Source organism: Myotis brandtii, unplaced genomic scaffold, assembly GCF_000412655.1.
Source record: "Myotis brandtii unplaced genomic scaffold, ASM41265v1 scaffold303, whole genome shotgun sequence".
NCBI lineage: Eukaryota > Metazoa > Chordata > Mammalia > Chiroptera > Vespertilionidae > Myotis > Myotis brandtii.
Genome location: NW_005361573.1, coordinates 3,628,079 through 3,655,815, shown reverse-complemented (window position 1 = coordinate 3,655,815; position 27,737 = coordinate 3,628,079). Strand labels below are relative to the sequence as shown.

The window sequence follows — 27,737 nt, the reverse complement described above, 5'->3', positions numbered from 1 at the left end:
TTGGCTTTGTGAAGCCAGATTTGGTCTAAATCCTTACAGTTTTATGAAGCAGGGCAAATGGTTAATATGAAGGAACTTGGCAAAAGGACCCTAGAGAAATTACAAATTCCCTTTTCTGGGGTTTGGCAAGTCCACATTTCCTCCCTTCCACACTAGGCATAGAATTAGAATTGTTAACAGAAATATTCCCAGTAACACTTTGTAATGGAATAATGGGACAGAACAAAAATGGAAACTAAGAGAGTGGGCGGTACTTAATTTTTCCTGTTAAAAAATATGCCTACAAATATTTAGGTTTGTAAAGTGATTGTACTGATTTACAGAAATTTCCTTCAGCACTATGAGAAAGTTCTAATTGCTCCTCATCCTCATCAACGCTTGCAGGCTTCCCTCCCGGTGCAAGAGTACCTGTTCATGCCTTTTGACCAGGCTCACAAACAATATGAGACGGCCAGACACCTGCCGCCTCCCCTCTATGTCCTCTTTTCATCCTCATCAACGCTTGCAGGCTTCCCTCCCGGTGCAAGAGTACCTGTTCATGCCTTTTGACCAGGCTCACAAACAATATGAGACGGCCAGACACCTGCCACCTCCCCTCTATGTCCTCTTTGTCCAGGCCACTGCGTATGGGCAGGCCTGTGGTAAGTACGGGGCCTGGTGCAGAAGAGGGGCCGTGGGAGCAGCAGCTGTGGCTGATGGGGTCATTTGGAAGCACTGCTGGCTGAGGAAAGCTCTAGGCCTTGCTCAGACGCCCTCAGGTGACCAGTGCTGCCTGCCCTGTGCACCACCCAGCATGGCTGCTTTGACTAGCTGGCCTGAGGCTGGACTAAACCGATGGGCATTTCAAAATGGATGGCTTTGAATCTTCGATGAGCCTGGCTGGTCGGCTGTTGAGTGCAGTGCCCAGGCAGCCCAAAACACGTTTGGCAGGTGGATCGGCACCTCTTGCTCAGCTTCAGAAACTGAACACAGGTCCCAGCCAGCTCTCCTAGGCTTTTCCATGCCCCAAACAGGCTGCATGTCATTACGGTGAATTACCCAGTGAGGGAATGTGTCCTCATGATAAGCTTAAAGGCAGCCCTTTACTCCTCCAGGGTTTTGAGATGCTTTGGAGACCCTGCCTCTTGCTCTATTGCCGCTTTCACCCAGCACCTAAAGCTTTCTTCCCCACCCCCACCAGGGCATGCCTCTCCTCCACCACATCACTGTCTCTCTTCTTATGTCTTCTGGGTCCTTCTGGTCCTCTCCCTCCCTGTTCTCCCTCCCTGTTGTCCTCCCTCCTGTTTCCATCATCAGCTCATATGAAATCCTCCCAGCCCCCTAGACAGGGTGAGTAATTTTCTTTTCTGTTTAAACCTCAACCTATTTTCATTCTCATAGAATTTCAGGATTTCAGGACTAAATTACTCAAAAGTTTGCCAGTGGTCGATGGGGGCAACCAGCTTATTTGGGGTAAGGTGTGATGGGTCATGCAGGTTTGTTAGAGTAGTGGTTGGCTACCTGGGAATATTATCCCTGCCACTTGGGGGAAGTTAGCCATCCCTCCTTAGTACGATTGGACAAGTCACTTCAGGCTGCTTGTGGCTGTCTGTGATGTGTATACTCTTTTGAATGGAGCAGGAGGGGAGGTGGTCTGTCTGACCAGCCCTAGACCCATGCTCCACCACAAAGGCAGCCCCAGGCGTCACTCAGGAAGATGTTGGGTCTGGTGCACGGTTCTTGAGATGCCAAGCTCAAGTTGAAATCTGGTCTTCTTGAATAGAACTGAGCTTGATGCCAAGCTCAAGTCAAATAGCCTAGCTTATTTATTTCCTGGCTGTTGTATCAAACTTCTCTAAGCCTTAATTTTCTCATCTGTAAATGTATAAAATGTATAATAATAGTGTTACTCCTATAGGGTTGTTGTGAAGATGGAAATTTTAAAAAATGTTTTTGTTGATTTTGGAGAGAAAGGAAGGGAGAGGGAGGGAGAGAGAAACATCAATCAGTTGCCTCCCATACACACCAGGCAAGGGATCGAACCCACAACCTGGGTATGTGCCCTGACCTGGAATAGAATCTGCAACCTTTTGGTATAAGGGATGATGCTCCAAGCAACTGAACCACACCAGTCAGGAAGATGATCATTTTTATTGTATTATTTGTTTATTTTTGTAGGAGAACATTTATTTGGTAAATCACAGAGGTAGACGTAATTCTAGAAGATTTGAGCCTAGGAAACAATTTGTAGAGTTAAAGGAAGAGCCCTTGAGCTTGGGAGTGAGGAAGGTAATGGTAATGTGCCTGGGGCAGGGAAGGAGGAGGGTGAGGGAAAGGAAATGGGAAAGGCATGGGCCTTCTCCCTGGAGGGAGAGCTCACTGGGTCTTCCTCTGAAGGGTTTTAAAGGTGGAGGTTTTAGGGGAGGTCCTCGGGGAAGACCTTAATAGAATATCCAGCAGTTTTCCAGGGAGGGTGAGGGAAAGGAAATGGGAAAGGCATGGGCCTGCTCCCTGGAGGGAGAGCTTACTGGGTCTTCCTCCAAAGGGTTTTAAAGGTGGAGATTTTAGGAGAAGACCTTAATAGAATATTCAGCAGTTTTCCAAGCGTACCCTTTCAGGTGGTGGTCTCCACTGATTGATTGGCTGGCTCCAGAGCAGAGGGTCATTGTTCAATGCAACTGGTCACCATGGCTGGTTTTTGTTGCTTCTCTGGGCCTGGAGCTGAAATACAACTGAGGCCTAGATGTTATCTCTAGGGGGGAAAGGTCTGGGGGTCCAAACCACATGACCTTCGATATACTAAGGAAGGAAAGGTCACTCTGGAGATGACCCCCCCCCCCAAATAATTGATTGCCCGGTGGGGCTTGCCACCCTGGTGACCACCAGTACCTGGCCATTGTCCTTGCTCTGCTCACGTCTGTCTAACTGCCTACAATATCCCCCCTCAAGGATCTTGGCTCTGAATTATTTCAGCGAAAGGGGTTCAGGGTCTCTTCTGTAGGTGCTTTCTGCTGAATGGGGTGATGTTTTTCTTCAGAGCCAAGAGATCCTCGCTCGCTGTCAGAGGGGCGATGTGGCCTGGGCAGGGAAGGAGGTGGCGATGGTGTCTAGAGTTGGTATTTCCTGAATATGAGTAGGACTTGTGACCTTGAACAAAGCAAAGACATTATTGTTAGGGTTGCTGAAGGAGGAACACAGGAGGCTGTAAATTAGGTCATCTGGAAAACCAGAAGGGCTGAGCCCCAAAATGGTGCCAGCCAGAAGATTATAATTTTTTAAAAATTAATTTTATAATTAAAATTATAAGCATCTGCTCATTCATTATAAACATCCCCTCACCATCTGACTGGCCAGCTCTCATTAGTCACATTCTGATTTCATAAATGCAGAACCGGGGGCTCAGCGCTGTGACCTAACTTTCCAGGTCACACGTTTGGGAATTGGAACTGTGACTCAGGCCTAGCACTGGACTGCAGGGTCCAGGTTTCTGCCCGCTGTCCTCCTGCCTCCCAGTTAGATGTCACAGCGCCAGCCGGCTGCTTGGTGTAGTGTGGCCTAGAGAATGAGCACTTAGTCGGGTGAAAGCCATTATTTCTGGGATGTGACAGTTACGGGTTTCTGCATGAGAACCTTTAAGGCATTTGGCAGAAGAGTACCATGTGGCTTTAGGCCCGAGGTTGGGGTTTCTGTACCTTGGTATAAGCCTGAAACCGGAGGTGTTCACCCCTAGTCTCAGGTCGTACTTGTCCAGGAATCTACACTTTGGGTTCTTTGTTCTCGGTAAATGATGCAAAAAATACTTAAGTTTCCTGCCTGTTTCTCTTCATCTGGAGAAAGGGCTTTTGTCCTCCCACCCCAGTCAGTAAGGAGCTGTGACAAAGGCAGAAGAGATGCAGTCCCGGAGCTGGCCTGCCTGTGCGGCTGAGCTCCTACCCTCAGCGGCTGTCATACAAAGCTTCTTCTTGCTCCCAGATAAAACACTGTCTGTGGCGATCGAAGGCAGTGTGGACGAAGCCAAGGCCCTGTTTAAACCTCACGAGGAATCCCAAGGTAATGTGCTGGTCAGATCCTCCCCCGTCTTTAGCTGGCTCCGGGGACACCAAGTCACCACCTGAGGGCAGTGCTGGCCCTGTGGAAGTTAGCTGCACTGGTTTTGTTTAACAGGGAGCTTGACTATGTTCAGTGGGGGACAGGGAAAGCCCTGCCTGTGGATTTCAGCCCTGCACTCACTAGCTCACTGGTTCCGGGGAAGCACTTTAACCTTTGAGCCTCAGTTTAGTCACCTGTCCAAACAGATAGTAACACCTCATGTAGAATTATGTGAATTAAACAAGGTTATGCATGCAAAAGCCTTTAGCATCATCCTGGGCACATAGCAACCACTCAAATTATATGAGCTGCTATTATTGTTACTTTATTACTATTATTGCTACCACCACCACCACTACCAGTGGAGGGGCATAGGAGAACATCAAAAAACACGTAAAAAAAAACTCTAAAAAGATGGGTGGTGTGATTACAGGTCATTTTTCTTTGTTGTTTTTTTTAAATATATTTTATTGATTTTTTTACAGAGAGGAAGGAAGAGGGATAGAGAGTTAGAAACAATGATGAGAGAGAAACATCGATTGGCTGCCTCCTGCACACCCCTTACTGGGGATGTGCCCGCAACCAAGGTACATGCCCTTGACCAGAATCGAACCCAGGACCCTTCAGTCCGCAGGCCGATGCTCTATCCACTGAGCCAAACCAGTCAGGGCCATTTTTCTTTGTTTTCTTGCATCCTCATGTTTTCTATACTGAATATGAAGCAGCAAATTAATTTATCCTAAAAGAAGCATTAATAAATGATAGAGAGTCTGGGCCCCTTTCCGCCCTGGGTTGAGGTGCTTTAGGGAGCATCGGGAGCCCCCTCCACTCTATACGCCTTCTCTCTGTGTCTGCAGATGACGAGAGCGACTCGGATGCCGAGGAGGAGCAGACCACGGTGAGAGCCGTTCCCTCTTGTGGGCGTGCCAAGCAGCTGCACCGGGGCCCGCTAGTTGGCAGGTGCCATCCTTCCTAGAAGCAGAAGAAAGGTTTGAAGGAAAGGGCTGCTGGGAGCCTGGCCACTGAATAGCTGAAGCATCAGGTCCCAGGCAGCAGTGCTGAGGCCCTGGCCGGTAGGGAGAAGGCAGGGAGAGATTTTGTACGACCAGTGCTCATCATGTCCATTCTTTCCTTTGTCCAGAAACGCCGGCGACCCACACTGGGAGTCCAGTTGGATGACAAACGCAAGGAGATGCTGAAGAGACACCCGCTGTCCGTCATGCTGGACCTGAAGTGCAAAGGTCTGGCTCCCTTGTTCTGGGGGTCCCATAGCACTTAGGAGTTCCGCCAGCTGTAGGGGCACAGGGCCCCGCAAGCCAGGGGCCTCTTTGCCCAAGAACAGATTCTGATTTCATAGTTCTCTGATTATCTTCATTGTCAGGGGTACATGGTATCATTGTGTCTTATTCCTGGTGATGTAAACTCGGATCCACTTGGTGATCACTTGATCACTCCCTTTCATACTGTCTTTGTCAGAGGCAGGGTCTGTAAGTCCAGCCCACACTCAAGGGGAGGGAAATGGAGATCTACCTTTTGCGGGGAGAAGTAACAAGGAATTTGTAGACGCTCTGCCTTTTTTTTTCCTCAACCTTAAATTGCCACTGAGTTTTTGTTTTTATAGTAAAATATCTTAAAGCCTCATTGACGTCCCTTTCTGTAAAACTAATAACTCTGCTCTCATGTTTAACTCGTGCATCCTTTTCTCTCCCTCCCCGTCCAGATGACAGTGTGCTTCACCTGACTTTCTACTATCTCATGAACCTCAACATCATGACAGTAAAAGCCAGAGTGACAACTGCCACGGAGCTGATCACCCCCATCAGTGCAGGGTAGGAGCAGGCCTGGCGGAGGGGGACAAGGGCTGGGGCTGGGACGAGCGCCGTGGTGCCGGGCTGCTCTCAGTTTCTCTCTCCTCTGTCCCTGAGAGGTTCGTGCCTACTTTGAATTCTGTCGTCATGTCCACTGGCCTGGAAGTCCTGGCACGTCACTGGTATTTAGAAAGCACTGACCGACTTGACTTAGTGACGTCCTGCTACACAGCAGATGATAAAAGTGACTGCGGCATACTGCAAATCGAGGGGGTGGGGCAGAGGAACAGCTTTCACAGCCAGTGTTGGAAGAGCATGAAAATGCAATTTGGCAGACATTATCAGGTTGACAGCTTTTCTTTTTCTATCACAAGGTGCTGGGATTTTCACTTTACACTCAGCTCAATCCCAGATTGTCCTTAACCTGGGCAGTGGGAGGAGGACTGTGGTGGGCCCTGCGGGGTTTTTGAAGAAAGTGAGCCTTCAGGTTTTGTCTAGTTCATCCCCTTATTGTACAGATGGATAAACAGGTCCAGGGGGCATATGATCGTGCAAGCCCTGGGTCTAGAGCTCCAGACCCCCAGTCCAGAGGCCTTGGCTCCAGTACAGGCTGCTGTGGCCCCTGGAGACACCAGCCTGATGGATGGTTTTATTTATCTGACTGTCTTTTTGACCCTCTTGATATGATCACAGTATATCACCCAGTAGCCAGTCAGAGTGCAAGTATCCCTGGTTTTCTCTAAGTTAGTTGTTTTCGTTTGGTTTTTACCGTTTGGGTTTGAGTCAGGGTCTCTGTATGGTCCATATGTTGCAATTGGGTGAAGCTTCTCTCAGGCACCTTTTCATCTAAATGTGTCTACCATCTTTTTTTTTTTTTTTTTTTTTTTTTTTAACTGAGAGGAAGGGAGAGGGATAGACAGTTAGAAACATCGATGAGAGAGCAACATGGATCAGCTGCCTCCTGCACACCCCCAACTGGGGATGTGCCCGCAACCAAGGTACATGCCCTTGACCGAAATCGACCCTGGGACCCTTCAGTTCACAGGCCGATGCTCTATCCACTGAGCCAAACAGGCCAGGGCAGTGTCTGCCATCTTTTGTTGAGAAATTGTGTTGTTTTCTCTGTAGTTTTCCTCCAGAATTAGATTTTGATGATTGCATCCCTACAGTACAGTTTTATGGTTACTCCTTCCCCATGTATTTCATATAAATTGTAGTTAGATCTAGAGGATTGATGAAATTCTATTTTGATTTTTTGGAGGGGACAAAGGGGCAGGAATGTGTCATAGATGTTGAGTGCTTCCATCAGGAGACCCGAGCTATCTATCTTTGCGATATTGATGACTTTTTCATTAGGGAATTAATGTTTTTAACACAAACATTTTAATCAGAATTATACTAGCCTTGCTGAATTTTCCTCAAATTATTTTCCATAATGATCTCCATTGGGGCATTTTAATCCATTAATTTTTTATTAAGCCATTAAACTATTTTTATTCATTTTCCATTTTTATTTTACCAAGGTTTTTTAAATCCCTTTCCATTAAAATTTTATAACGAAGATTTGACTAATTGAATAGCTTTTTGTTTCGATGTTGTATTTTTATGACTATAGCTTCCCCTTTCATGTCTGTTGTTTTTACCAAAGTCAGATGTCTTGAGATATATATTACAGATGTAAGTTTTGTCAAGGAGATTTTATTCTTCTCCCCAGCCAGCGTGGCTCAGTTGTTGAGCATAGACCCAGAACCAAGAGGTCACCTAGTCAATTCCTAGTCAGGGCACATGCCCAGGTTGCAGGCTCAATCCCCAGTAGGCGGCATGCAGGAGGCAGCCAATCGATGAGTCTATCTCCCTCTCCCTCTCCCTTCCTCTCTCTCTAAAATCAATAAAAACTTAAAAAAATTTTTTGATTCTTCCGTCAAGATTTGTCAGTTAGAAACCCTTATGTGCAATTGTAGCTGTTTTGTTTTATTTTGGTTGATTCATTCTGTTAATAATAGCCACCAAATATTGGCCAAGGACTGGCAATTCTTATTTATTTTCTAGCCAGTTTTCCATGCGAGGCAGTGAAAGGGGCAGACCCTTGCTGGGTAATAGTGGAGACAGAGAGATTCTGGGGAGAGACGGAGAACAGAGGAGAGCCAAAAGCTGCCAGTGTCGCAGTATTAAGTCCCGAAGTCATTTTGGGGGCTCAGGGCAGCAGGATTAGCTCTTCTGCCTGAGTGGCTCCTGATGCTATTCCTGAAAAAATGGAGACCTCTATACTGGTTGAGGGAAAGAGTGGGCCCTGTTGTCCTTTGTGATCAGATTACTCTATTATTATGCTCCCCCAATTCTCTTCTCTGCTTGTCACACTTAATTACGGGCTGTGCCCTAGCCATTCCAGTTGGGTGGCAGCAGTGTCACTGTCTTTCTGCTTATAGCACTGGGCCACCTTGTCTCCAGTGCAGGTGATAATGTCTTTTTCTTCGAAAAGAAAGGGGGCATTTTCTTGTGAGCAGCGTGAAATTTGGTCAAAGTGTGATAGACACAGCACCAAAGTTGCACACTTCCTTTCTGAGGTAGAAAGGGATGTTTCTGCTTCTATAAAAGTTATGATTATTATTTCCAGTGTCATGTGGCTTTGCTCCCCTTAGATAAGGCCCTGATCACCATATGACTTTGAGGGATAGGGGTTTTTTGTTTGTTTGTTTTCTTATTGCTTTTAGAGGGAGGGGGAAGGAGAGGGATAGAGAGATGGAAACATTGATGAGAAAAGACCTCATCGATCAGCTGCCTCCTGCATGCCCCCTACTGGGGATGGACCCCGAAACCCGGGCATATGCCCTGATGACTGAGAATCAAACCAGCCACCTCCTGGTTCCTGGATCGACACTCAACCATTGAGCCACACTGGCCAGATGGATAGGTTTTTTTTCTTGTTTTTTGGTGGGTAAGAGTACTACTGACTTTTTAAAAAATATATATTGTTATTGATTTCAGAGAGGAATGAAGAGGGAGAGAGCAACAGACACATCAAAGATGAGAGAGAATCATTGATCACCTGCCTCCTGCATGCCCCCTACTGGGGATCAAGCCTGCAACCCGGGCATGTGCCCTTGACTGGAATCGAACCTGGGACCCTTCAGTCCACAGGCTGACGCTCTATCCGCTGAGCCAAATCAGTTAGGGCAGTACTACTACCTTTTCTTAGTGCAAATCTCAGCTCCAGCACTTACTAGCAGCATGGTTTTGGACAAGCCATATCTTTCAAAGCCTTGAGTTTCTCCTCTATAAAATGGAAATGATAATACTCTGTACCTCATAGGGTTATGAAGATCCAATGACCTCAGGTGTATAAAGCATCTGACTCACAGGAAGCATTCCATAAACGGTGGCATTGATCATCAATGCGAAGTGGCATGACCACCCCGAATGTCCAAGTCTGCCTCGAGACAAGGTGTTGGGCCGCATTCTCACTGCAGTCTGCTCCCTTTCCAGTGACTTGCTGTCTCCTGACTCAGTCCTGAGCTGTTTGTATCCTGGGGATCATGGAAAGAAAACGCCGAATCCAGCCAATCAGTACCAGTTTGATAAAGTGGGGTGAGTCAGCAGTATTTCCTCCTTTCTCAGCTTCTCTGCTTCTGAGTTTCTCTGGTGGCTCAAGCTTAATGCAGGAGACCTGGTAGGGCCAGAGCCTCTCGGGGGGTAGGGAGACCGTGGGGCAGGGGAGAATGCTCTATTGAGAGAAGGGCACACAGGAGCTTTCCTGCTTAGGAGGCAAACGGCGGTCATGGATGGGTGGGTGGGGAACATGATAAGAACACGTGATACAATAAAAGTGTTGACCATTTTAATTCTCTGAGGATTACAAACATTTTAAACTATTTTATGATTTGGTAAACTGGTAAGGAGAACGGTCATGTGCACACCTTTCTATTGAGATTTGCTTATTAGTGGAGGACTGTCAGGAAAAGAGAAAAGTGAACTGGGAGAGATGACATTTACAATTGGTAACCGCTCAAGTCAAGAGGCTGAGCCTGCGGGGCTGACCTGTTTGGGGTGATTGGGAGGAAGACTATATCCTGGGACCATTGCAGAAAGGACTTATAAAATTATTTTACTCTTTTATGCAGCATCCTGACTTTGAGAGACTACGTGCTTGATTTAGGACACCCCTACTTGTGGGTACAGAAGCTGGGTGGCCTCCACTTCCCTAAAGAGCAGCCCCAGGTGTGTACACTGATCCCATCTCCTTAGCTGGAGAGCTCTACCTCCTCTCTACCCATACAGACTCCAGAAAGGCTTCTGGTGGCTTTTGGGGGCTTTACATTAGCAGAATGTGTTCCCTTAAGGATATGATCTGTCCACCCTCCACTCAGGACACTAAAATGCCCAAGGCCTACAAGTGTTTAGGTACCTCTGCCTTCTCCCTGAGTCTAGAAACCCTCTAGATCAAAGTAACTTGGGTCCTTGCTCTGGGTGCAGCACAACTCAAGGCTCTGCTGCCCCTTGGTCTTGTGTACAAAGAGGCCAAAAATGAAGTGTAAGCAGAACCCAGGGCATCTGGCCCCTTAGCAGAAGCTTTCCTTTTCTGAGGAGCTGGCCACAGCCTCCTAAAAACCCAGCAGCTTGTGTCGCTCCTGCTAGGACTCAGCGTCTGGCCTGTCACAGCAGGTAAACCCTGCCTTTCCCCGTCAGGTGCCCACCTCAGGGCATGGGTGAGCTTGGCTGCCACAGGCAGGCAGGGCCTAGGAGAGAGGCGATGCCTGGAGGAAGGGATGAGCACTCAGGTGTGCCTCTTGCTGTCATCCACAGCCCACGGTGATCGCTGACCACTCGCTGAGCTCCAGCCACATGGAGACCACCATGAAACTGCTAAAGACCAGAGTGCAGTCCCGCCTGGCCCTCCACAAACAGTTCGCGTCCCTGGGTAAGCTGGTGTTGGGGCTGTGGCTTGAGAGCCATTCATTCAACACAGGGACAAAAACAACCTAGCTCTTCATTCAGATGTCTGGAATCCTGACAACAAATGAAAGAGGGCTGGATTTCGGGCTCTTGCTGAGCTGCGGTGTTGGCAGGGCGGCTGGAGAGAGCTGTAGGCCATCCAAGCACAGATCTGAGCTCCCCCAGGGTCATCAGGGCTGTTCACAGAGGAGGGCCGGAGCCTTCTGGTGGCACAAGTTGGTCGGGGGCAGCTCATCCTAAGTTAGCGGATGTCCGACTTCGGTGTGCATCCTACAGATATTTAGTGGGAGTCCAGGTCATGATTCATGGAGCCCACCTTCAGCTTCTTTGAACACAGCTGTACAGGGATCCACTCCTCATCCCTCCCTGAGACCTACTGAGCTAACACCCTCCAGGGTAAGGCTGAGCCCCTCTTTCATAAGCTCCCAGGTGATTCTGCTGAGCCATTGGCCACAGTGTGGGCCATATGGGGCTTCTTTTCATTCATTCATTCAGTAAATACTTGTCATGGGCTTACTACGTACAAGGCACTTGCAAGATAGTGAGGGTTAAGGTCTTTCTGACATAAGAGGGCTGTCAGGAAAGTCATTGGGTTTCCAGGACCATCAGGAGACCCTGCCCCCCTGGTTCGGTCTTGTGCTCCATGTGGACCCTGGTCTCTCCGGGCAGCTTTGCTCATCCGTCAGGCCTTTCTCCCATCAGCATTGCTGCATTTGTTTCAAGGGCTGTCAGGAAAGTCATTGGGTTTCCAGGACCATCGGGAGACCCTGCCCTTCTGGTTCGGTCTTGTGCTCCACGTGGACCCTGGTCTCTCCAGGGCAGCATTGCTTGTCCGTCAGGCCTTTCTCCCATCAGCGTTGCTGCATTTGTTTCGTCTCAAGGTTGGATGATTGTCATCCTGGGCAGCGTTTACTGTGTTGGCATATTTGCTTATTGAAATGCCAGTCGGATGCCAAGGAAGAGCAGACCACCCACACTGGGAGTCCAGTTGGATGACAAACGCAAGGAGATGCTGAAAACGCACCCGCTGTCTGTCATGCTGGACCTGAAGTGCAAAGATGACAGTGTGCTTCACCTGACCTTTTACTATCTCATGAACCTCAATATCATGACAGTAAAAGGCAAAGTGACAACTGCCACGGAGTTGATCACCCCCATCAGTGCAAGTGACTTGCTGTCTCCTGACACAGTTCTGAGCTGTCTGTATCCTGGGGATCATGGAAAGAAAAGGCCAAATCCAGCCAATCAGTACCAGTTTGATAAAGTGGGCATCCTGACTTGGAGAGACTTCAAGTCCTTGATTTAGGACACCCCTACTTGTGGGTACAGAAGCTGGGTGGCCTCCACTTCCCTAAAGAGCAGCCCCAGCCCACGGTGATCGCTGACCACTCGCTGAGCTCCAGCCACATGGAGACCACCATGAAACTGCTAAAGACCAGAGTGCAGTCCCGCCTGGCCCTCCACCTGTCTTGCTCTCTTTTAGAACATGGCATTGTACCAGTTACTAGCGATTGCCACTACCTCTTCCCTGCAAAGGTTGTCTCTCGCCTGGTGAAGTGGGTGACGATTGCCCATGAGGATTACGTGGTAGGTAGAGGAGTGACGGGTCATCATTGCTGTCCTGGGGACCGTAGGCCGATGTCTCCACCAGGCGGGCAGGAGGTTTTAAAGGAGCCAGCAGTTCATTCCTTGTCTGTGTTGACTTCTAGGAGCTGCATTTCACCAAAGACATTGTGGAGGCAGGACTGGCTGGGGACACCAATCTCTACTACATGGCACTCGTGGAAAGGGGCACAGGTAATTTGTTCTGCTCATAACAGTGGTTCTAGGCAAGGGGAGTGGCTGAGAATAAAACATTCCTGGAAATTGCCCAAAGAAAGTGAAAGATGTGGAATCCTGCTGCAGGACTTAGCAAATAGTAATGAATGTGACAGCCACCGTTAGGTGAGTACTTTATCTCATTTAATCCTCATGACTGTCCTAGGGATGGTAATATTCTCATTTTATAGGTGAAGATGTTAAGACTTAGTCATAAACCCAGTCTGACCTCTGACCCTGAGCTCTTGACTTTACTGCTCTCTAGAATCGGACACCTGTTCTTACCCCTCATCACAGAAGGACTGACGTGTCCCTCTCTCTCATTTAATCCTCATGACTGTCCTAGGGATGGTAATATTCTCATTTTATAGGTGAAGATGTTAAGACTTAGTCATAAACCCAGTCTGACCTCTGACCCTGAGCTCTTGACTTTACTGCTCTCTAGAATCGGACACCTGTTCTTACCCCTCATCCCAGAAGGACTGACGTGTCTGAGGTTGTGAGGTGCGGGGTGGCAGGACCTTCCTCCCTCTCTGCGGTTTCTGCGCTCATTGGAGGCATCAAAACTGTGATTCCTCACAGGTGTCCTGGCATCTGATTCGCCAGGGCTTCCTGCTTGAGCCACCCAGATACTCCCTGTGATGCTATTGCCCGGCCCCAGCCTCGGCAGGCCTAGCTCGGACCACAGGATCGGATCCCCGGGGCTTGGTACTGAGGCCACAGGATTGGGGGACTTGTTTGTAGTTTTTTCTTCCCTTCTCTTTTTCTTCGTGTGTTTTTAAAAATATTCTGAGGAAATTAAGTATTTCAGATACAGTGAGGTTCTCAATCCCACTTTATGCTCTCCCTCATGGTAGGGGACTACTATTTAGAATTTGTGCATTTGCTGCTTTTTTTCCCATCCAAGTATTAACCAGGCCCAACCCTGCTTAGCTTCCGAGGTGAGATGAGATCGGGTGCATTCAGGGTGATATGGCTGTAGACCTTTTTTTTTTTAATTGATTTTAGAGAGAGAAACATCAATTTGTTGTTCCACTTATCTATTCACTCATTGGTGGACTGCTGTTTATGCCCTGACCAGGGATTGAACCCTCACCTTGGTGTATTGGGACGATGCTCTAGCCAACTGAGCTACCCAGCCAGCGCTTTGCATTTGCTTTTCATCCTCTCCTCTTTTAAAATATACTTTTACCTCATCTCTATGCAGCCCAAAAATTTATGAAGCCCCAAGTGTAGAAAGTCATTGGAAGACATTACTTCTGTATCCTGGTTGAGCAGATGAAAGCTTGGAATGATAATAAGTATTCTACATTCATACATAAAATGAATAAAAATTAAAATTTTCATTAGCTGTATTGAAAAATTAAGTTTGAAATTTAAATGAATAAGTGGGCAACAAACCCAAGTACATATGTATAATCCTTAAGTCATACAACAGATCGGTTTGAAAAGTTTACGTAATATAGATCAAAAAGTTGTTGAATAGAGTTCAATCCAGAAATATATATGAGCAGATGAAAGCTTGGAATGATAATAAGTATTCTAGATTCATACATAAAATCAATGAAAATTAAAATTTTCATTAGCTGTATTGAAGAATTTGAAAAATTAAGGTTGAAATTTAAATGAATAAGTGGGCAACAAACCCAAGTACATATGTATAATCCTTAAGTCATACAACAGATCGGTTTGAAAAGTTTACGTAATATAGATCAAAAAGTTGTTGAATAGAGTTCAATCCAGAAATATATACAGACTACTGTGACAGAGGCAACACAACAGTAAAGAAAGGAATCACTTTATAATAAATGTTTTTGTGACTGTTGGGGAAGAATTGTCTTTTTTTAAATTTATTTATTGTTTAAAGTATTATAAATACAAATAGTAGTATATATGTCTCCTTTTTTTCCCCATGAGGAAGAATTGTCTTAACCCACACTTTCTTGCCCGCTATTATTTGAATTACTGGTGTGTCAGAGAGTTCTTTTTTACTTTTTATTTTATTTTATTGTTTAAAGTATTACAAATACAAATAGTACATATGTCTCCTTTTTTTCCCCATGGGGAAGAATTGTCTTAACCCACACTCTCTTGCCCGCTGTTATTTGAATTACTGGTGTGTCAGAGAGTTCTTTTTTAAATCCTCCCATAAATAGTGAAAAAAGAATGGCATACTTAGCCCATTGGTGGAGACGATAAATGTCATCCTATTGAGAGTGGCAAAGACTTCCCCCAGAGAAAAAATGAATGTGTTAAAGAAATACAAATATTTCATTGAATGATTATGAACACAGTGCTGACATCAGGCAGTTAAAGTCAGCACTGCTGCATTGCACCTGTTTGATCTTAAGAAGGTTTCTCTTGGAGCCTGAGTTTCTGTATATGTACAATAGGGATGATAATAATGGTATCCATCTCAGAATTGTTAGGATGAAATAAAGTGTGTGTAATAGCACAGTGCTTTGCATTGCACCTGTTTGATCTTAAGAAGGTTTCTCTTGAAGCCTGAGTTTCTGTATATGTACAGTGGGGATGATAATAATGGTATCCATCTCAGAATCATTGTTAGGATGAAATAAAGTGTGCGTAATAGCACAGTGCTCGGAAACAGAATAAGTACTCAATAAATGTTGGCTGTTAACAAGTTTCTACATAACAATATCTAAAAATAAAAGGAACAGAATAGAGAGGATAACTTTGGTGTAACAGCTAATACACAATATTGAAAAACCAGTAAGTCTTTACCTGGGAAAATCCTTAACTTGCTGGCAAATAAATGTCAATTAAAACCAACTTCTGTCAAAGGACCAAATAGAACTCAGGCAAACCCAGTGTGGACTAGACTCTGGGGAGTCCACACCCCTCTGCCTCCTTAGAGGGACCAGAGTCACAGGCATCACGTCTATAACCTAGCAGTTCCACTTCGGAGGTTCCAGAACAAACATAAAAGTCATTTAGTACCAGAATGTGCTCTGGAGCACTCGGATTAATAGGGGACCTCAGAGCTAGCCTTAGGGGTCCGCTGGGGACGGTGCATGGCTGCCAATCTGGGTCACAACTGATTTTCCTCCTTTCCCTTCCCAGCCAAACTCCAGGCAGCTGTGGTGCTGAACCCCGGCTACTCCTCCATCCCACCCATTTTCCAGCTCTGTCTGAACTGGAAAGGGGAGAAAACCAACAGCAATGATGACAATATTCGGGTAAGGCCCTGCTGGGGTGACAAGAGGAGCAGGAGGAACCTCTCTGGGGAGCTAAAGGCTGGGACACTGGCGTAATTCCTAGGACAGAGGAGCCCGCCAGGATTTAGAGACTATATTGGAGGCTGCATGCTGTAGTGGAAGGAACCTAGACCCATCTCAACCAGTTACCTAGTTTGAGGTCCACAGGTTTCACCCCACTTACAAATTAGGGAAAATATAAATACCTGCCTTGAAAGGTGGTTGTCATGGGCTTCTGTGCAAATGTGAGCTACCTCAGAAGCATAGGATTGCTGGAATGAGATGAGTATGAGATCATTGCAGCTGTTAATTATTATTTTTTAAAATATATTTTATTGATTTTTTTACAGAGAGGAAGGGAGAGGAATAGAGTGTTAGAAACATCAATGAGAGAGAAACATTGATCAGCTGCCTCCTGCACACCCTCTACTGGGGATGTGCCCGCAACCAAGGTACATGCCCTTGACCGGAATCGAACCCGGGACCTTTCAGTCCACAGGCTGACGCTCTATCCACTGAGCCACACCGGTTAGGGCGCTGTTAATTATTATGCCTGATGACTTGATTCAGTGGTGGCCTTAAGGCTGTGGAGCATGTTTTTAACTCTAACTCCTTCTGACTTGGATCTCAGCTTGAGAGTCCTTCTCTACACACCTCCGTCCTCTTGGCTGTGGATGTACAAGGCAGGGAAAGCTATGGGTCAGAATCAGGAAGACCCCATGATTTGAGGACGGGGAGCTTTAGGATAATCCAGTCCGGCTTGATGTGGTGTGCGCTAGCTCCTGCACAGGCCCAGCTGCCGTTCTGTGGAGCTGTCAGACCCAGCAGTCTGAAGGTCGTGCTGAGTGTCCGGACTTCCCACTCTGTAGGCCATGGAGAGCGAGGTCAACGTGTGCTACAAGGAGCTGTGTGGGCCCCGGCCCGGCCATCAGCTCTTGACCAACCAGCTGCAGCGCCTGTGCGTGCTACTGGACGTCTACCTGGAGACCGAGATCCACGATGACAGCATGGAGGGGCCCAAGGAGTTTCCCCAGGAGAAGATGTGTCTGCGGCTTTTCAGGTGAGGGGCGGGGTCAGAGTGCCAGGGACCTCCAGTCCTGCCTCTCACAGGGCAGAGATCAGAGCCTGGTGTAGAGGACATACCTGTTCCCGGGTGCACTGATCTCTGTTCACAGAGTTATTTAAAGTCCTGCTGCCGAATTTCCTGGGGAGAGCTTGCTGCCTCCTTCCTGAAACTTCCTGCAGCCGCGCTTACCAGCCTGGCCCAATTGTTCTTCACAAGCACCCTCTGAAGGGGACCCCCCCCACTGAGTGAGCAGCACTGAACCATGAACCAAGAGGATTTAGCTGAATTTTACTTTCCATGCTTTCTGTACTATCCAAATCAGCCTTTTATCTAGATGCACCTCCACCAGGCCTACTGTGCTCTTCCTAAGGCGTTCACACATCTTTGAGGATCACAGCTTTAGGCAGTCGGGCTTCCCATCAAGAGCCAGCCTTGAAGGAAGACAAACACAAGTACAGATCTCTGCTTTGCTGCTCACCTTGGAAGAATCACTTCAGCTCAGCCCTGAGTCTATTTCCTAAAGGCTGAAGGAAATATAACCTTCAGGCTCATGATAAATTAGCTCTAATTTACATGAAGTTTCCAGCATGGTTCCTAGCATAGACCGGGGCTCACAAAATGCCAGCAGGTCTGACAGCTCGGTATTTAGCATGTCTGCTTTCCTAGCACTTCTGGGTACTTTTCCTGTCGCTTTGGGGTCCTCTCTCTCTCGTCCCCTCACTCATGTTCTTAGAGTCCATTCCAGAACTCCCAAGTTCATATTGCTCAGGCATCTCCGTTTGGGGCAAGGGCTTGGAGAGGAATGGTGTCTGGGAAGGGGAAGGGCTAGAATCTGTTTCTAATCAGGACATCCCCCCGTTCCCTATCAGTCTAGGAGGTGCCTTATCTGCCCCTCACCTCCTCAGGCAACCAGTCCCAGCCTGGGGAACGTGTCCCCAGCATCCTCCCCTCTGTGTCTGGCACCTCCGCCTGGGTGATTTGTGGTGCTATCTGATAATAACCAGCTCTAACCCCCAGTGGCTGCTGGGAGCTGGTGCTGGTGCTGGATGTTGGTGCCTTCTCGGACTTGCTCTCCCTCGTGGGTCTGTGTGAGACCTCAGCTCTTCCCACCCTGCCAGCCTGCTGTAGCACATTCCTAGGGTGGGATCTCACATGGCCAGTGTTTCTTTTCTGTTCTCTAATGGTTCCCCAGGGACTCCTTTTCTGAAGTGCTTTGTATGTCACCCACGCTGAGCTCTGTGAGGGCATTGGAAGGTGCAGCTTTGGCCACTCAGATCTAATTAACTCCATGACTGGTGAGGTGTGAGGTTCTTGACCTAAAGTCCTGACCCTTGGGATCAAGCCAGGAAGCTGAACTTTTTTTTTTTTTTTAATGCAACAAGTTTATTTAGCATAGCCAGTCCCAACATTCAGCACAAAAAGTTTACAGAGGCTGGTGGGTACCTTCAGGCTGCGGGTTCTCCATCAGACGTATTCTTAGACTTGCCCAAATGACAGTGCCCTTCTGGTGTTGGGAGGTATATGACCTCATGGTTACAAGCAAAAGCTTTGGGACCAGAGAGACCTATCAGTGATGGCAAACCTTTTGAGCTCGGCGTGTCAGCATTTTGAAAAACCCTAACTTAACTCTGGTGCTGTGTCACATATAGAAATTTTTTGCGGTGACTCAGGCAGGGACTCGGGATTCCAGGGAAGTCTCCTAGCCTGGGATGGGATGGAATGAGGGTAGGGGCTGAGCTGAGTCTTTTTAAAGGAGCAAGAGTCAGTCTGGTGACATGCAGGGGACATGGCACTTCAGACAGAGGGGAGAGCATAAGTAAAAAGAGTAAAAACAGAGGAGAGGACAGCACCGTGATGGCGAACCTTTTGAGCTCGGCGTGTCAGCATTTTGCAAAACCCTAACTTAACTCTGGTGCCGTGTCACATATAGAAATTTTTTGATATTTGCAACCATAGTAAAACAAAAAGACATATTTTTGATATTTATTTTATATATTTAAATGCCATTTAACAAAGAAAAATCAACCAAAAAAATGAGTTCGCGTGTCAGAGGTGTCATAGGTTCGCCATCACTGACCTAGGTTCAAATTGCTGCTCCTACCTGTGTGATTAGGGTCTATACTTAGTCTCTCTGAGCTTCGGATTCCTTGCTGGTAAAACAACATTCACTTCAGGTATGGTTGGGAGGGTGAAATTAAACCATATGGAGTATATAAAGTGCCAAGCACGGTGCAAGCAGAATAAACCCACACTTAGGTAAGTGGTTTTCCTGGTGTGGGAATTAAAACCTTTTTTCTCTGTATCTGCAATCGCATGCGTGCGTGCACGCACACACACACTCCCTCCTATCTTCCCTTACTCAGACCAAGATCCAGGGTGTTACCTAGTGGTTACTACTGAATGTCAGTCATAGGCAGATGAATAAAGGAGGCCCTTCACCTGGACATCCGTTACTGGGGAGCTGTGTGGAAGGGGACCCTGTGTGAAGTTCTGCTTGGGGGCCCGGGATGATAGCTGAAGCACCTAAGCTTCATGAGGTCAAGGCTTGGCGTCGGACATGGTCTTGAATTTGGCCTCTGCCACCTTCTGACCGTACAATGCTGGGCAGATAGTTTAACTCCTTGAGACTGTTTCTCCATCTGTAAAACTTACAAAATTACAGCAACAGCATCTAACTTTGCAGATTCTTTTCACCCCGACTTCAGAGTCCTACCTCTCTCTTGCATGGGACTCTCCTTGCAAAAGAGGTTTTTAAGTTTTTCCTTTTATTTTTTTAAATTATAGAACTAAACCATGTTTATTGTTAAACATAGAAACAACAATCAACAGTTGTTAAATATATTAAAAAGTGAGGGTGCCCACATCCTCTCCCCAGAAGTGCCCATTGTCAGTGAGGGCCCTTCCAGGCCTGTGTTCATGCATTTGCAAGCATATAGACATTTTTACAAAAATGGTATCACACCTTACATATTGTTCTGCAGTCTGCTTTTCTCACACGTTTATTTTTTCCCCTAACAGCTGTACAGTATTGTGCGGGTAACCATAATTTCTTCCGTCCCCCTTCTCCTGTTTCTCTAGGGGTCCCAGCAGGATGAAGCCGTTTAAATATAACCATCCTCAAGGATTCTTCAGCCATCGCTGACCTGCTCGGCCTGTTGTTTCCCCTGGGCCCTCGGTGCTGTGCCTCCGCTTCCTCTTCTGTTCCACATGTGGCTCCTGATAGTCTCCAAAGTCAGGTTTTATATTTCTAGCCAATTAAAGTGTCATCTGACCAAGTGGCCTTTGTCTGGTGGCTCTTTTGGGAGGAGGGGGTGGCTTTGCAGTCTGTAAGGTCCAGTAGGAGCCACAGCACAGTATGAAAGAGAATTTGTGGGTAGACTTTCTCAGGGTGGCCAACCTCACCTTACTTGTTTCTGCTTTGGGCAGTCCTCATTATCTAGGTCAAGCATGTCAAACTCAAGGCTAACATCGGCCAAGTAAACGAGGCATGGGGCCCACGGGCCGCGAGTTCGACATGCTTAATCTAGGTATTTATTATCCTGAGTCCGTGCTATTAGGAGGTGGCAGGGGAAACCAAATCAGTGTAGCACAAACCCAAAGCTCTTCTTTCCCCTCCCCTCATCTCTCCACTGGACCTGTCGTGTCGGTGTCTCTGATGGCCACATTCTCTGATCGTTGCATGTCATGAACGTCTGACAGTGCAGTGCACATAGGAGACAAATACATCACAAAGAATAATTGTAAATTGTGCAGGATTTGGTGAAGTTGATGAGTGATTTTGGAGACTCACGTGCAGAGCTGCCACGCAGTGAGGCTCTGGCAGAGTGGGGCCAGGTGGCATCTGAGAACCTTCATGATGAAGACAGGCTGAGTGCCTCCAAAAATAGTGATTTGACTCTCAAAGGATTAAGAGAAGTCCTGGGAAAATAGGTAACACCTTCTAAAACGTTTGCAAAATTACTTCTTTGTAATCCTGCAAAAGTCGAATGAAATGAAGGGTGGCATCAAGTGTTCTTGGGCAGGTTCATCTGAAAAATTATACTCCTCCAAATCAGTACCCTGTTCATTCTTTATTCATTTTAACAAGTCAGATATAAAGATGTAAAAATATATAAGAATTATTACCTAGTTGCAAGTATAATCTAAAGTTTGCTAGCTACAAGGTAAGTTTCTTTCAGCTTTATTGAGATATAATTGACATAACAATGTGTAAGTTTAAGGTGTACAACTTGATTTTTTGTATATTGCACAATGATCACCAGAATAAGTTTTGTGTATGTGTTAAGAACTTTTAAGATTTACTCTTAGCAACTTTCAAAAATGTAAATTTTATTTATGTGATAGTCCCAATCAGATGTGTTTTTTCTCCCACAACATACTTTTAAGTTTGGTCCCAGTGTACGTGTATTCACCTTTAGTGGACTTGTACTGATTATCCTTGGATAACACGGACCTCTGGTATAAAAGCTGTTATTCTCCTGTCCTCTCAGCTGATCGCTGAGCACCCAGAGACAAGGATTTCTTTTCTTTTTTTTCTTTAATATATTTTATTGATTTTTTTACGGAGAGGGATAGAGAGTTAGAAACATTGATGAGAAAGAAACACCGATCAGCTGCCTCCTGCACACTCCCCACTGGGGATGTCCCCACAACCAAGGTACATGCCCTTGACCAGAATTGAACCTGGGACCCTTGAGTCCGCAGGCTGACGCTCTATCCACTGAGCCAAACCAGTTAGGGCGACAAGGATTTCTTGAGGAAGAACTGGGAGACTCCTAGCCCTGCCAGGGCCCTTCATTTTATAGATGGAAGCCCAAGCCCGGTGAGGTGAGGAGAGGAGAAGGGCACCTCCTGTGGCTCTTAAATCACCTCCACTACCTGTGCCTCTGCTTCCCCTCATCCGACATCATTCCTTTGAATTCCAGAGGTGGATACTTTCCAATCCAGAGATCCTTGAACTTCAACATGTAGGAGCCACCTATCCCAGGAGCCAGCTAGAAATGCAGTTTCCCATGCCCCACTCGAATAGGACACAGTTAACCCAAGATGGGCTTGAGGAAGTGTATTTTTAACGAGCTCCCCAGGTGCACATTGCCTCGTCTCTTTTTGGAAGTTACTGTTACATCATTTGTATTGGTGACTCCTCAAATAATGCAGAAGGACCCCTTTCTCTGTGAGCAGCTCCCCTTCTTTTGTCTTCTGCACCTCGGGCAGCGGTATGAGCCTCTGGTTGCTTCATCCTCTCCACAGAATGAGTTCTCCTTGTCTTTTCTCTGACCTACTTGCCTGGGACTCTCCCTGCCAGCATCCCCTTGGTCTGGCCACCTTCAGGCCTTGCATCTCACCGCCTGTGCTGAATAAGATTGAAATGGGGCCTAAAAATAGTTCCTTTAATGGCCTCTGCATTGCAGTCTCCACTGCGTCCTTGGCTGGAAGGCAGCCAAACTGACTCAGCACAAAAGCTTGTCTCTGGTAACTGGTAGCCGGGACAAGGTTGCAAACAGCTTGTGAAGGCTGGAGGAGGGTTGGTTTCCTAGGCAGGGATGTCGGAGCCTGTCACCCTCCAGAAGAGAGTTTTTCTTCCTCGGAGGAGAAGGCTGAACAAAAGGATCCTTTGGCTTTAAGGAGAGGGTTTTAAAACCAGTGAGAAGCCCAGGACAATCCAGCCCCTTTGAGCTGCTTAACTGAACCATTTGTGCCTTGGTTGGGCAGACTAGGGGGAGGGGCTTGACTTGTTCCTCCCCAGCCAGAATTGGCCTTCCCTTCCCTGGGACACATCCCAGACTCCAGGCCCTTTCTGGCGTTCTGTACCTGGGAGGGACTCGGCCCAGGTTCCTGGCCTTTTTAAAGCTGCCATCCATGTTCTTGATTTCTTATCTTCTAGTCCAGGGGTCCTCAAACTACGGCCCGCGGGCCACATGCAAATACAAATATTGTATTTGTTCCCGTTTTGTTTTTTTACTTCAAAATAAGATATGTGCAGTGTGCATAGGAATTTGTTCATAGTTTTTTTTTAAACTATAGTCGCCTCCACCGGTCTGAGGACAGTGACCTGGCCCCGTTTAAAAAGTTTGAGGACCCCTGTTCTAGTCTCTCCATTGTGTTCTTCCCAGCTTACCCTTTCCTAACTTTACAAATAAACCTGTTTAAAAAGTTTGAGGACCCCTGCTCTAGTCTCTCCATTGTGTTCTTCCCAGCTTGCCCTTTCCTAACTTTACAAATAAATCCAAAAGACCCCTTTTATCCACACCAGCCCAATGAGAACCAACCCCCGGACTTTTCCCAGAATATTGAACAGAGTTCTGTTTCCCCCCAAGTTTGCTAACCTGGTGGAATGTAAGCCTGAAGCTTGAGACCACATGGAGAGGTCCTGCCTGAGAATGAAGCCTACACGAAAGCAGCCGAGAGATGGCAAAGTGAGTGGACAGCATCTTGGAGAGCAATCATTTGAGATTTCCCCCGGATCTAACTATATCTGAAGCAATTCAAACTTCTTGAACTGCTTGGTTATGTAAAATAATATATTTTTTATTATCAATTATTAGTAGCAGTAGTATTTTGCTTAAGCTAGTTTAGTTCTGTTTTGACTGCTTGTAACAGAAATAATGCTGATGGGCCCACCTGGTGTGCCTAGTGGTTGAGCATTGAGCCAGGAACCAGGAGGTCACGGTTTGATTCCCGGTCAGGGCATGTGCCAGGTTGTGGGCTCAATCCCAGGTTCGGGGTGTGCAGGAGGCAGCCAGTCAGTGATTCCCTCATCATTGATGTTTCTATCTCTCCTTCCCTCCTCTCTGAAATCAATGAAATATATTTAAAAATGAATGATGTTTTGGTCCCTATTTCTTTGACTGGTTACAATCTGTTGCTAATAATGCACAGAGGTCTTTGCCTCCTCTCCCCGACCCCTATCTTCAACTCCAGGTCTTAGGCTCTGGTATTTATCTCTGTGTTTTTAATCATGTAATCTCTTGATATGTCAATTTAAAAAACTTTATTTTTGAAATAATTTTCAACTTACTGAAAAGTTGCAAAGATAGAACTTATAGGGAGTTCCTGGATACCCTCACTCAGCTCCCTCTAATGTTAACATCTTACACGTTCATGGTACATTCGTCACAACTAAGAGATTAATGTTGGTACATTACTATTACGTAAACTACAGACTATTGGCTGTTCACTAGTTTCTCTACTAGTGTTCTGGGATCCAGGACACCACATTGCATTGAGTCATCATGTCTCCTCGGTCTCTAGTCTGCGATAGCAATCCATAATAGTGCTTAAGACTATAGGTTACATCATCTGTAATATCCTAAAGTGGCTAAGAAGCATCTGGTTGGGCAGGGAAAGAAGCAACTCCCAGAACAAGGGTTAATGACAAATCTAAAGTTGGAATCAAGCCTTTGTATAAAGCTCCCAGATAATGCCAATGTAGGTGATCCATAAGCCATGCACCAAACCACCTGTCTGTAAGATCATAAAAATAAAGCATCTAGCACACTGCCTGGCACATGGTTTGTGCTCAGGAAAAAATACAAGAGAGGCCATGTAACTGGTCCCAGAATCTCGAGACCCCCTGATGCTTGCTCAGTCCTGTATCGTCTTGTGACATCCAAACCTCCCTTGGTTCTGTCCCCTGGCCTGCAAGGGGGGGAATAAGTAACAGCAGCAGCATTTCATTTCATAAGCACTTGTTTTTATTGCACGGAAGCAATTGAAAGTGGTCTCCGGTGGAAAAGTGCGCCCTGGCATGGTTCAGTGCCCAGCCCCACCCACTCCGGCTCTTCCAGGGGAGCGAGCTCTGGGCAAGGGCCTGACCACTCCTTTGGAAAACAGAAGGCATTTGGGAATAGGTTAAGACATCTCAAGCATAATGTGTTTCTAACTGCTCATTCATTATTGCGGTCATCTGTCAGTTGCACATACAGGAAATAAATGCACTTATTTGGAAAGGAGGGGGGCAGTTTTTACAGTCAAGTGTTTACGTGTGGCATTCGGCATATATCACATTCCGCTACATAAGCTATCATAACATAATGGTCCATCGCCTGGGGAGGTTTTGGGGTACGGGGGGCAGGGTGGGGAGTGCCCTTCCTTGGTAACATATTGCTAACAACGTCTTGTTTGGTGAGGGAGCCCCACCAGCTAAGCAGAGTTTCTTCTATAAAGAGAAGGGAGAAAAAAATGAAAATTGATTATGCCGACCCTCGAACTCCCAGACCCTCCTGAGTTTCTTTGGATGCTCCGGATGTTCCGTCTCCCTCTTTACTTCTCCCCCTGGGCGGCCTTGTCTCCTGTGGCCTTCTCTGGAGGCCTGCTGTCTTTGTGGTCTGTGCTAGAGGACTTCTCAGCCTTTTCCGTCTTGGCTTTGCTGGGTGCGGGGGCCTCCTTGCTGGGCTCTTCCTTGGCCCGGGCCTCCGGTTTGGGTTTCTCCTCCGGCTTCTTGGCCTCTGTGGCCTTCTCCTCCTTGGCATCTTTTTTCTCGGGTGCTGCCAATGTCTCTTCCTTCTTTGGCTTTTCTGGCCCCTTCTCCGCTGCTTTGCTGGGTCCTTTGGCCTTGGCATCACCTGGTTCCTTCTTGTCCACCTCGGTCTTCTCTTTGGCTTTTGCCTCTTCCTTCTCCTTGGCAGGAGCCTCCTTCTCCGGAGTCGCTGCTTTTTTCTTACCTTCAGCCTCTTCCTTCTTGGCTTCAGCTACGGGTTCTTTGGGCTTCTCCTGGACCTCGGGCTTGGGAGCCTCCTTCTTGGGCACCTCATCTTTCTTGCTATCCTTTTCAGTTTTTGGTGTGGCTGGAGCTTTCTCTTCCTCTACCTTCTTTGGTGGCTCTTTGACTTTCACCTCCTGGGGTTTCTCGTCTTCCTTCATGGGGGACTTCGCCTCTTCCTTCTTTGAGACCTTCTCAGGGGCCTTGGCCTCCTCCTTCACAGGAGACTTGACCTTCTCCGGGGACTTGACCTCCTCCTTGCCAGGACTTTTGGGCTTTACGGGTGATTTGATGTCTGCGGGGGACCTTACTTCCTCCTTCACTGGGGTCTTGGCTCCTGGGGACTTCACATCAAGAGTCTTGGCCTTCTCGGGGGACTTAGCTTCTTCCTTCACTGGGGACTTGGCCTTTTCAGGGGATTTGACCTCAGGTGGCGATTTTGCTTCTTCCTTCACTGGGGACTTGACCTCATTTGGGGACTTGGCTTCCTCCTTTGCTGGGGACTTAGCCTCTTCCTTAACTGGGGACTTGGCCTTCTCTGGGGACTTGACCTCGGTTGGGGACTTGGCTTCCTCCTTTGCTGGGGACTTGGCCTGCTCAGGGGACTTCACCTCAGCTGGCGACTTTGCTTCTTCTTTCATGGGGGTCTTGGCTGGTGACTTGGCCTCTTCCTTCTCCGGAGACTTGGCCTCCTCCTCTGGGGATGCAGCCTCTTCTGCTGGGGGAGACTTTGTTGCTTCTTCTCCCCCTTCTGCTTCCTCCTCTTCTCCCCGTTCCTCCTCCTCAATGCAGCCTCTTCTGCTGGGGGAGACTTTGTTGCTTCTCCCCCTTCTGCTTCCTCCTCTTCTCCCTGTTCCTCGTCCTCGCCCTCCTCCTCTTTGGCCTCTTTCTCCTCTTCTTCAGTCACTTCTTCGGTCACTTGTATCTCCTCTGTCTGTTCCTCCACGATCACGGTTTCCTTCTCTGACTTTTCTACCACCCTGATCTTCTCTTCACTTTTGACCTTTATGTGAGTGGCCGTGGAAGGCATTTTAGGGAGTCCTTCTGGAAGGGAGAAGGGACTTGGGCCAAAGCCAATCCGACACTCTTCACCCTCCAGGAGTTTTCTGCAGAATGGATAACGGAACACGTTACTATGAACTCAAAGCAGGTCGATAACTTGGGGGTCCTCCTGGTTTCCTCTGAAGGTCCATAGAGTCCAATGATGGGGACTTCATCAGAGGAAGGAATGTGAATAATGGGTACATTGAGGATGGAGAACTTAGTGAATCATCCCAGGAGGCCACACCCCAATGGCACTGTTCTTGTTTAATGCAGCAAAGGCTGCAAGTTATGAGATAAAACACCTTCTTTTCCTTAAAAAATTACCCTTAAGAGAGAGTGCCTACTTTAACAAAATTTACATTTATTGTCCCTCAACTAAAATAAGAGAAAGTTGGGAGCTTAATTTCAAGAACCTGTCACCTTTGTATTTTCATCCTTTGAGTTTTAGGAATAGGGTGATGGCAGCAGTTTCTACTCTTTTATTTTTTATAAATTCTGTACGCCCCACACTGGGGATCGAGCCCGCAACCCAGGCATATGCCCTGACCGGGAATTGAACCTTGATCTTCTGGTTCATAGGTTGACGCTTCACCACTGATCTATGCCAGCCAGGCTGTTTTGAGAATTTTTATATGAGTTTATTTGAGCCAAACTGATGAAATGCTGGGAGCAAGATTTCAAATGCTCCCCCGTAGGTATTATTGTTATCGCTCCTATTTTATTTCCCCAGAAAACACCTGCTCAGAGAGCCAAGAAACTATGCTTGAGAGACAGTTATAAAGGACCCTGCACTCAAGTACCTCTTCTCCCTGCAAAGCAGGCCTCTCACTGGCTGCATTTGGGAGGGAGTGAGGAGCTTTAACCCTCTAAGTCACTGTCAGAATGAACATAAGCCACTCTTAACATTTTTGTTTCAGGCCCTGGCTGGTTTGGCTTAGTGGATAGAGCATCAGCCTGCAGACTGAAGGGTCCCGGGTTTGATTCCAGTCAGGGGCACATACCCCCCAGCCCCTGTTAGGGCACATGTGGGAGGCAACCAATCGATGTGTCTCTCTCACATCGAT

The 27,737-nt window shown here is 47.1% G+C and overlaps 2 protein-coding genes across 5 annotated transcripts in view; one reads left to right on the top strand and one right to left on the bottom strand.

The window, feature by feature from the left end:
• The window catches only part of THOC5 (THO complex 5), a 32,523-nt gene extending 12,316 nt beyond the window's left edge, over positions 1-20,207 (top strand). For 2 of the 4 annotated variants that reach the window (XM_014542510.1, XM_014542509.1), the window contains 15 exons: positions 385-477; positions 602-641; positions 1,297-1,329; positions 3,952-4,029; positions 4,926-4,966; positions 5,210-5,309; positions 5,789-5,897; positions 9,360-9,461; positions 9,995-10,091; positions 10,677-10,791; positions 12,310-12,413; positions 12,536-12,623; positions 15,729-15,844; positions 16,732-16,922; positions 20,007-20,207. In XM_014542510.1, the coding sequence (XP_014397996.1) occupies positions 385-477; positions 602-641; positions 1,297-1,329; positions 3,952-4,029; positions 4,926-4,966; positions 5,210-5,309; positions 5,789-5,897; positions 9,360-9,461; positions 9,995-10,091; positions 10,677-10,791; positions 12,310-12,413; positions 12,536-12,623; positions 15,729-15,844; positions 16,732-16,922; positions 20,007-20,070 (1,371 nt within the window). In that variant the 3' untranslated portion in view covers positions 20,071-20,207. Of the gene's footprint in view, positions 1-384; positions 478-508; positions 642-1,296; positions 1,330-3,951; positions 4,030-4,925; positions 4,967-5,209; positions 5,310-5,788; positions 5,898-9,359; positions 9,462-9,994; positions 10,092-10,676; positions 10,792-12,309; positions 12,414-12,535; positions 12,624-15,728; positions 15,845-16,731; positions 16,923-20,006 lie in introns of all 4 variants that reach the window. The other 2 variants (XM_014542511.1, XM_014542512.1) reach the window with 2 other exon arrangements.
• A 4,392-nt stretch (positions 20,208-24,599) lies between these two features.
• Positions 24,600-27,737, bottom strand: part of NEFH (neurofilament, heavy polypeptide) — a 7,451-nt gene continuing 4,313 nt past the window's right edge. Inside the window, 2 exon segments of the mRNA XM_005869816.2 lie at positions 24,600-26,416; positions 26,419-26,735. Of these exon segments, the coding sequence (XP_005869878.1) occupies positions 25,191-26,416; positions 26,419-26,735 (1,543 nt within the window). The 3' untranslated portion in view covers positions 24,600-25,190.